General features: G+C 39.0%; 1 protein-coding gene across 1 annotated transcript; it reads right to left on the reverse strand.

Moving 5' to 3' along the window:
• Positions 1 to 3,500: 3,500 nt before the first annotated feature.
• LOC118803135 (microfibril-associated glycoprotein 4-like) lies at positions 3,501 to 9,221 on the reverse strand. The gene is made up of 6 exons (XM_036563647.1): positions 8,912 to 9,221; positions 7,897 to 7,956; positions 7,134 to 7,340; positions 5,967 to 6,092; positions 5,433 to 5,568; positions 3,501 to 3,901 (listed from the first exon to the last, which is right to left on the reverse strand). Exons 2-6 carry the CDS (start codon positions 7,900 to 7,902, stop codon positions 3,648 to 3,650), a joined length of 729 nt encoding a protein of 242 aa, XP_036419540.1. The 5' UTR covers positions 7,903 to 7,956; positions 8,912 to 9,221; the 3' UTR covers positions 3,501 to 3,647.
• Positions 9,222 to 10,145: the final 924 nt, after the last annotated feature.

The following is a 10,145-nucleotide window of genomic DNA, read 5'->3' on the forward strand; positions in this document are numbered from 1 at the left end:
ATACTGTTGCCCATCTACATAGACATTCCAAAGGGGCTGTGTCCGATATTGCTGAAAGCGGTGGAATTTCTACATAAGTGTTTTTCTCGATAGATGTTTGTGTTAAAGGCACTGTGAACAAGTCTAGTTCCGACTTGATACATTCTTCAGACATGCGATGAAGTAGAGCCATGTTCAGAAAATAGTACTGACAGCTTTTCTTCGGGGTGTTCGTTTGGTCTGTTTCCCCTTTCTCTTCCTTTTTGAATCTATGCGTTTTTTCAACTCACGCTTGGTTTTCTTAGCAGGGCGACCACGCCTCTTTCCAGGGGGTCGTTTCACAGATTTTCGTGCCATTACTAGCATGCCTGATCCGTCCTGGTTGTTTCGCATTGCGTGTGTCAAACCGTTGCTGACTATATTGCTTACAATGTTTTTAGCCGTGGTTTGGTAGGATTAAGTTTAAAAATAATTTAATTATTTTTTAGTTCATATTAAGTTTTAATCCTGTAGCACATACTCGACCATCCACATCTTCGGTTGGTGTGGGTATAGACCTGCATTCTGGAGCTTCGACGAGTGTTTCATCATCTTCCATGCATGCTGGCACCGGTGAAAAAAACGGTGTATGCAGGAAAGTCATATTTGCATGTGCAAAATCTTCACACAAATGGTCTAACCAGTTGTTGTTGTCTGATGTGTTGGATAGTGTTGGCTGATTGCCGCCGCACGTTGTATCACCATCTGTGTTGGTATCGTTGTTGAAATGGCCCGAGATGCTGTGGTCTGATGTCACGATGGCCGCTGCTGGTTCGTCATGGCTGTAGTTTACAGGACCGCTGGCAGTGTTGAGCGGTGCGTAATCAACGTCCGGCCCTTGATAATTTCTATACCACAGAGGCCCGTGGTTGTCGGGGTGGCCTGATGGATGAAAATCCTCGAACATGTTGGCTTGAGTGCTGAGAAACTGAAGCTGTATGCCTCAATATGGATGGGGGGACCCTTTAAACAGACATTGCGGAGGGCGGTGATTCTGTTTGACCATCCCCACAAACGTCATAAGCCAGAGAATCAAAGAGGTTAATCTTAACATCCCCGAATCGCTTGCGAGACCGGCAACGAAATGCATCGCGATACCGGCTCTTCCTCGGCGCAAACTCCAAATTGGTTTCACTACCACAAGAACTAACAGTCGGCGTTGCTGTAGAAACGCTAAGAACGGTTTGATTTAAACTTGCAGAAGACATTTTGCAGCAATAGTCATGCAATCCGCCTGTGAGAATAATGCTTAAATACAACATATGTAAGCCACACCCTGCTCCCCCAACACAAATGTTGGTGGTAGAGGGGGTGGGGTTAGGAGGGTGTCGTAAAACACCCAACCCCAGGCAGACCTGTCCCTCAAACTGACCTGTCACAGAGAGGGGGGTGTCGTAAATCTTTGGGGTGAGGTGTGGTGAAGGGTGGGGTGGGTAATGTGGGGAGAGGGCCCCCTTGTTAAAATCTGTCCATCACAGAACCACAAATCATATGGTTCGTAAATCAGAGTCATAAATCAGAGCCATAAATCAGAGCCATAAATCAGGGTCATAAATCATACTTTGAAAAACAGTGTAGGATATATACTACTAACCCTTCTTAATTAAGCGCAGGGCAAAACTTTACAGATATTGAATAAATTAAACAGGTTCAAGCAGATCATGCTTGTATATTCCCATAGCAACACCATCATTGAATTTACAAAGCAATCAGACAGATATTTCTCCAGATTTACCATGATGAATGAAACATAAGTACTCACACACACACACACACACACACACATTTCCTAAGCCGCTTCTCCTTCTGGATTGTGGGGGGAGCTGGAGCCTATCCCAGCAGTCATTGGGTGTAAGGCAGGATACACCCTGGACAGGTCACCAGTCCATCGCAGGGCAAATATAAGTACATTTTTCATTATTTGTTTTTGATTACAAAATTGACAGAATTCACTCATGTATTTTTTATCTCCAACTTAGTGGCACCGTTTACAAGCAGACAAGCAGCTCACAGTGAGAGCTAGCCTAAAGTACAGCCTCTACATTGCAGGGTTAGTCTCCCAAAGTGAACAATTAGAGAACTATATACTTTCATAATGGGTTCTTTTTTCAAAGGTTTTATGCACAGTTTCATTGAAAGCTTATCATAGATTTCATGTAAATCAGGGGTTCTAAGCCATTTCCACCTCAAAGCACACCTATGTTATCATTAGAAAGCCTGAAGGCCCCAGGAAAACAAAGCTCAGTTTCATTTTAGGTGTCTGTCCCCTGCAACTTCTCCCAGCTCATGCCGGGGGACCCACAGCCAGTTCCAGGCCAACTTGGAGATATAATCCCTCCAGCATGTCCTAGGACGACCTTGGGCTCTTGTCCCAGTAGGCTGTGCCAGGTAAACACCCATCATTAGGCAGCCAGGGGGCATCCTGATCAGATGCCCGGACCACCTCAACTGGCTCCTTTCAATTTGGAGGAGTAGTGGCTCTACTCTGAGCACCTCCCAGGTGACAGAGCTCCTCACCCTATCGAGTGTAGCACCACGAAGAAAGCTCATTTCCACCACTTGTATCCACAACCTCATTATTTCGATCATTACCCAAAGCGCATGACCACAGGTGAGGGTTGGGATGTAGACTGACTGGTAAACAAAGAGCTTTGCCTTATGGCTCAGCTCCCTCTTCACCACTACAGTCCGGTACAGTGACCACATTACCGCTTCCGCCTGACCCAGCCTGATGCCGATCTCACAATCCCTCTTCCCATCACTCTTGATCAAGACTCCAAAATACGTAAACTCCTCCACCCGGGACAGGTCCAAAATCATCCATGACTAAGGGACACAAGTGACCGTGTACCCTGCCTGGGAGAGGGTTACTGGGACTTATCCCTGGAGCCAGGCCTGGGAGTAGTGTTCCTCAGTGAGCTGTTTATCTGTCTCCTTGTGAGCCAGGCAGCCCACGTAACCCAGCCTGGCTCAGCCTGAAATGGCAATGTGGAGGGATCATGTGGGCCTACAAGATCCAGCATGGAAGACCAGCGCAGTGTCGTATAGGTGGTGGGAGATGGCAGGGAGGCCCTTGGTGGCATGGACCCCTGCGGTGGCAACTGGCTCTTGGCACATGGAGCAATGGTCTCTTAACCAAAAATATTTTGTGAAATACAGGTTCTGAGATACAGGCAGAATGAAATGAGTTCTTGACAGTTGTCTGAACAACATGAAAAAAAGGAGATATTCAGGTGTGAATTACAATGAATTTGTATATCAAATTATCTTGCTGTTGAGCTGCATTATTCTTGAAAATCTCGAGCAGATGTAGATAAACAAATTAGTTAATTACTTATTTGCTATTTTTAATTGCATTCATAATATCCACATTTCAGATGAATGAATGTTTACTGGTTTGATTAAGGAATTTGATGAAAAATAAGGTAATAAGGAATAATGCAACAAGTAATTATATCCTGTACAACAATAACATTTATTAAAATTGAGGTACTAAAAATATTTACACAGATTTCAACATTGTCCTTCAACATTCAGTAAAAATATTATTATAACTATGTGTCTACCTGCAAATATTACATGCTAAATAGAAAAAAACAAAAAAACAAAATAAAACAAAGTATACCCATCTAAGGCACAGGCCTGATCTTCATACTGATGGACTTGAGACCATAATCAATGCCTTTCCAGTGATACCACACATTTCCAATAGCAAAAAGGGTGCCATCCTTTCCCCACAGATAGATACCGTTGGGGTTAGCATGATGGCAAGCATTGTACCAAAATGCTCCGAGGAAGGATTTAGCACAGTTACCACTCCAAGTGTCCTGGTCTTTGTCAAAGGTGGAGAACTTCTGTCCATTTGATAGTGCCAGTGAGTCACCTGCAGACAGAAGGATCTGTGACTACAGACACACTTTCCACCTTCAGACATCACAAATCACAGTAAACAATGACTTTATAACACACATAATACAAATATTGTTAAAATGGCTTTTTATTTCAATCTTTGTTTTTGCATTAACACTATCATGCTCCTTTCAGACTGACATTTATTGTATTCTAAAACTAAGATGACCATAGCCTTCAAAATGTTGTTAAAGGTATTTTCACTGGCTAGCCAGACAGCCATGTGTACAGTCTTCCAGCGGTTTTATCAGCTCAGTGGGAACAAACAAACTGAGTATGCAGAACTGAGCAAAACTCTGGCTTGTAAAACTATAGTATCGTTGATGTGAACAGAAGAACAACTAGTGGTGCTCCAGACAGTAGACCTGCAGCCATTTTTCAGAGCTCATACTGTCTTACTGGCCTCTCCTGTTTGCTTTTGTACCAAGAAAAAGGTCCATTTAAAGGCCACCTGAAAGCCCCTATTATTGTGGTGCAATTAAATGTTGTGTAAAGGCAGAATATTACCACATATTCTACTGGTTATTCACCAACTAGTACATTTGTACAGCCTAAAATGTCCTTTTACTGTCTATATGCCCTAAATGAGCACTTTATTAGGTACACCTACTTTGCTTTTACATTCACTGTCCATTTTATCAGCTTCACTTACTATATAGGTGCACTTTGTAGTTCTACAATTACAGACTGTAGTCCATCTGTTTCTCTGCATACTTTGTTGTCCCAACTTTACCCGGTCCATAAATTGTCAGGACCCCCATGGACCCTCACACAGCATGTATTATTTGGGTGGTTGGTCCTTCTCAGCACTGCAATAACACTGACGTGGTGGTTGTGTGTTAGTGTGTGTTACGCTGGTCTGAGTGGATCAGACGCAGCAGTGCTGCTGGAGTTTTTAAACACCTCAGTGTCACTGCTGGACTGAGAATAGTCCACCAACCAAAAATATCCAGCCAAGAGCGTCCTGTGACCACTGATGAAGGACTAGAGCAGGGGTGTCCAATCGTATCCGCAAAGGGCTGCTGTGGCTGCAGGTTTTCATTCCAACAAAACAGGAGATCACATGATCATTTGTTTGACGGCTGAGTCATTGATTAAACTACTGGAATCAGCTGTGCTCCTGCTTGTTTGGAATCAAAACTTGCAACCACAGTGGCCCTTTGCAGATAAAATTGGACACCCTTGGAATAGAGGATGACCAACACATACTGTGCAGCAGCAGATGTGCTATTGTCTCTGACTTTACATCTACATGGTGGACTGACAAGGTAGGAGTGTCTAATAGAGTGGACAGTGAGTGGACGCAGTGTTTAAAACTCATACCAGCACAACACACACTAACACACCACCACCAAGTCAGTGTCACTGCAGTGCTCAGCGAGTGTAATCCACTATGTAAAGGCTCTAAATGGGATATTCCTCATAAAATTTAAACTGGCAAGGGAAGACTGTGACATTGGCCTTGTCTGCATCCATCACCACTGATTCCCTCAGTGATATCTCACCTGCTCCTCCATTGATGAATCCATCAACATGCAGTTTGTAGCCATCAGTTTCAGATTCCACAGAGAAAGTAGAGTACTGAGCGTAAACCTTCCTTCCCTCAAAGTCCTGCAGGTCCACTCTCAGCTCATACTTCCTCTTGGAAGTGAGGTGCACAGTATAAAGCTGAAGGTTATTTATGAAGAATCAGGACCAAAAGTGTGACAACTTTACATAAGAGATAATATTCACATCTTGTCTGATATGAAGAAGGTTTATTATTATTTAGCCAGCTTAAAACTTTAGCCTATAAGCTGTAAGTTTTAAAAACACTTGAATTCATTTTGTGAGCAATACTTAGACAAATAACAATACCCAATGTTGCCACATGGTGTCACCATAGCACAAGATTTTGTGTTTTGACTTCATTTCACTCTTGAAGTGAATTTTTTCACACTTACAAAGTCCGATGACCAACATTGACTTTTTGCTTTTTTACATTTCTTCCTAGAATTCATTCTTTCAGTTTCAATTTGTGATAAAACTGGTCTCTACACTGTATTTGTGATAGGTAATGAATTCTCACCCAGCCAGTATTCTCCATATTTGTTCCCAAATCCTTTCTTGTACTGCTCCCATGGTCTGTAGAAGTTCACACTGCCGTCCATTCTCCTCTGAATCACCTGGTGTAAAGATAACATTCACTTATTTAGTGGAATAAAGACATAAATCATACGCTGTAAACACTTCTCACAGAACTTCCTCAGACTAAAATAAATCTAAATTTGAATCTAAACAAAATGTAGAAGGTGGGCATTTTTCACAGTGAAAGCAGTGAAAAGATAGTAGTAAAATTTTACTCAAGCAAAAATGTAAGTGCACTATTTATATTTCTACTTGACTTTAAGTTCAAAATTACTTGCTTTTAAGTATACATACATATTAAAAGTAAAGGCAACACCTTACATTAAGGGTCACAAATTCATTAATAATTATATGCTAATTAGTAATTAGTCACATATACATTAATTGACTACTCATAAAGTATTAGTTACTCATTGGGTACTCAGTGATTAGTAATGTAAAGTACACGGCTAACTGGTAGTTTAGTTCAATCTTAGTTCACAGCTTAATTACTCATTAACTGCGTAATAACATGAGTAAACACAGTTATCAGTTCATCAGCAGTACAAAAATCAGCTCTCAGTACACAGTTAATCAGTAATAAAGCTGTGAATTAAGGACAGACTAAATTATCAGTTAACAGTATACTCAATTACTACTTACTAAGTACTTAATCAGTAACTAATACTTAGTAATAGTTAATTAATATATATTAATGATTATTTAATTACTTTTTCCATATTTCTCCTCTTGTGTCTAAACTCCTGGCTATCGGCTCTTGGTAAAAGTCTCAAAAAATGGAAAATAGTCTCAAAAAGTATCTGATAAAATTACAGATATTCCAAAAAGTACTTAATTACTTGTGCTTTGATACTGTCCACCATGGACATTTAATAAGCGTCTCTTTATGGGTGACATTTAAATTATTCAAAAGACACATTTTGGACTTTTTCATGGATATAACCTCATGCCATTCACTACTTCATTAATACTGATGTTGCTAATAGTCAGTAATAATGAATATTTCCTACAGATTGTTTCAGATGTGGATTGACCTCAATTCTGTAGTTAATCTATTAAAGAGATACAGTCTAACATACCGTCCACTTTGCATCCTCTGTCTGTCCATTACAGCTCATGTCACAGTACACCTGTACAGGTGTGTCACCTGCAGGGTGGATGTTGTAAACTCCACTCAGTGTTTGTCCGTTAGTGTAGACATCAGAGCAGTCTGTCGGGAACAGTTCCTGAGAAACAGGGGTGCTTCCTACCAGCAGGGGGAGCACTAGAGCCAGAAACACTCTGAGCTGGAGGGAAGAGTGGCAGACATTAAACAAAAACACAATAAACTGAACAAGTACAATAAACAGTAAAATGACAAAACTGCACAAGAACAACAAACACTAAAATGTTATTCACTCCAAAAAAAACAAAGTAAAATTAAAACTAAACTACCTGCTGTTCAGTACTTATTAGAGACTTTTCTCTTATAGATATTTCTGTATCATGTATCAGAAATATTAGTGGTTAACAAGCATAACTAAAACTAAAACTCAATCCTAGTTCACAAAATACAGATTAGAATTATAGCATATCGCTGTCGGAAGAAAACTTTGTATCTCCATTTTTGATGTTTTTTCAGATTTTGACATAATTCGAAAGTACCTGTGGTCCTTTACATTGTTTGTAAATTTCATGATGAATGGACCAAAAGAGACGGCCCAAAATTGCTTGGAAAAAAATCTGTTTCCATTGACTAACATTAAAAGTAAAGTATGTTTTTTCCTTCTCCTGTAAAGTTACCATTTTGGAGATACAAGGTTTTCTTCCAACAGTGATAAGCAAGATTAGAGTATGACTTACTGTCATTTTTTCAAAGCCTGTTCCAACAATAAAAAACCTACAGCAAGGTCAGGTCTGCACCTGGACAGACATCAAACTGAAGTATAATTTTATGCAAACTTGAACATCCATCTGACATGAAGTCAACATGTGTAACTTTTTATATAGACCAGGGGTGTCCAATCTTATCCGCAAAGGGCTGGTGTGGCTGCAGGTTTTCATTGCAACAAAGCAGAAGCACACATGATCAGTTTTTAAAGACTGACTGATTAAATGAGTGGAATTAGATGTGCTCTTCTTGTTTGGGATGAAAGCCTGCACCCCTGGTAAAGACTGTTGAATTAACCCTTCAGCACAATCAAATTTTAAAGAAGACACAGAGTAAAAGGAATAAAGGATAATAAAGTGCAAAACATAAAAGCTTAAGAAGAAACGTTGAAAGTATAGGCAAAATGTGGCAAAAGTGTCAAAGCACTTAATGACTAAGGGAGTAAAAGGTCATTTTTATTTTGTCCAGAAATGAGGCTTTTCACTGAAAACAATATCATTTTTCAAAATATAAAATGAGGACTTTTATTGTGAAAAATGCCTGTCAGTAAAAATGAAATAGTGGTCGATGTTAATATCATGTAAAACATGAATGATTTATGAATATTGATTTAAACATTCATGGACATATTATGAAGTGTTTATGAAAGATGTTATTCATGCGTTATGTATACACACTACCAGTAAAGTGTTACCAATATAATATTTCTCGTAATTGTCATAATAGATAACATATTGTTGTCACAGCTTGTGTGCTAATTTTGTATTGAGTGTATCAAACATTATGACATCTGTCATCACAATTACTGGTAATGATAACATGACACTGTTATATTACTGAATAAAATCTCTCATGACAGCATTAGACTATCTGCTATGACATGTTTGTGGCATTATTACCTCAGTGTTATAAAGCCACCTAAAGCCACCTTTAGAATCACACAGAACAGCAGAAAAGGGTCAATTTAAGATATAAAATGTAGCTTACCTGTGAGTTTTCTCCTATCCAGTGTTAAGTCTTCATACTCACATGCTTTTAAACCCTGCTGGACCCTCAACCCCCTCCTGATTACAGCACATGTAAGTCAGCCTGGACATTGCTTGAGGAAATTCCTGTAACTCGTAAATGACCTCATAAATCTTCGTACATAGATTTATTTGATAACGTTCACCTGATCATAAATAATCTATGTCGCCAGATCAGAATATAAAGCATTTCTCTGGTATTAACTCAGGTCAAAACATTGAATGGTCTGTAGAATGACCCTTGTGCTCTTGGACGTTTACCAGAAACAGAGAACTTTTGTGAACTCTTGTAAAATATCCGCTCTGTGATTGCAACACTGCAACAACAAATGTTTGGACAATGAAGCACAGGGACAGGAACAGGACTGAAGGACTTATTATGTAGATAAACTGACTCATTATAACAACAGTATTCGGTTATTACACTAGGCAGTGCCACTTATTAGAATATAATGTTCACACACAAAAAGTCCAGTTCATGAAAATGATGTCATTTTGGTTGGAATTTCCGAGATACTTCTGCTGACCACAAACAATTACGCTAACAACTATACTTCTGTAGTTTATCTTGAAGAGTTTAAAGTGTTGAAATTGAAATTGTTAAATTGAAGAGAATGAATTTTTTTGTGTCAGATTGTTTTCATAGTGAATGTTTTGTTTACATTTAAAAGAAGGATACAGTACATGAAATACCTAATATAATTAACTATTTGTATTAAATATTTTTGTCAGTCACAATATGAAAATATCTTGATGGCATAAAACAAACATTTGAATATAAAATGCGACTTAAAATAAATGTATAATTAAAGATGAACAAAATATAAAATAAAACTCAGACTTAGCTAGTAAAACCAGTTTTATCACAGTTAGGGCGGGGTCACATTGGTGCATTCCACATAAAAGTATCTAATTAAAAAACTCAGATTTTTATCTTTATGAAGATCTTTATGAATGTTCATTCATAGACGTTTCCCAAAACCCTTCTTAACAAAAGTTAACAGAGTAAAATGTCACCCAGATATTTTATATAGTTAAAAAGGTTGCAATCAGATGTTTCTCCAGATTCAGCCTAAACACAATAAAAGTAACAGTGAGAATAAACCAGGATAAAGTACAGCCTCCACATACAGCAAAATCTGATACATGACCTGATTTCATAAAGTTTCAGCAAAATATATGCACAAACACCAACT

Source organism: Colossoma macropomum, unplaced genomic scaffold (assembly GCF_904425465.1).
Source record: "Colossoma macropomum unplaced genomic scaffold, Colossoma_macropomum, whole genome shotgun sequence".
Taxonomy (NCBI): Eukaryota; Metazoa; Chordata; class Actinopteri; order Characiformes; family Serrasalmidae; genus Colossoma; species Colossoma macropomum.

What these genes read in the sequence shown, in the direction of transcription:
- LOC118803135 (XM_036563647.1), bottom strand. An exon ending in CAGAGGATGCAAAGTGGACG is followed by an intron (nt 6,093 to 7,133) that starts GTATGTTAGACT and finishes TCTTTACACCAG; the next exon opens with GTGATTCAGAGGAGAATGGA. An exon ending in CATTACCTATCACAAATACA is followed by an intron (nt 5,569 to 5,966) that starts GTGTAGAGACCA and finishes CTCACTTCCAAG; the next exon opens with AGGAAGTATGAGCTGAGAGT.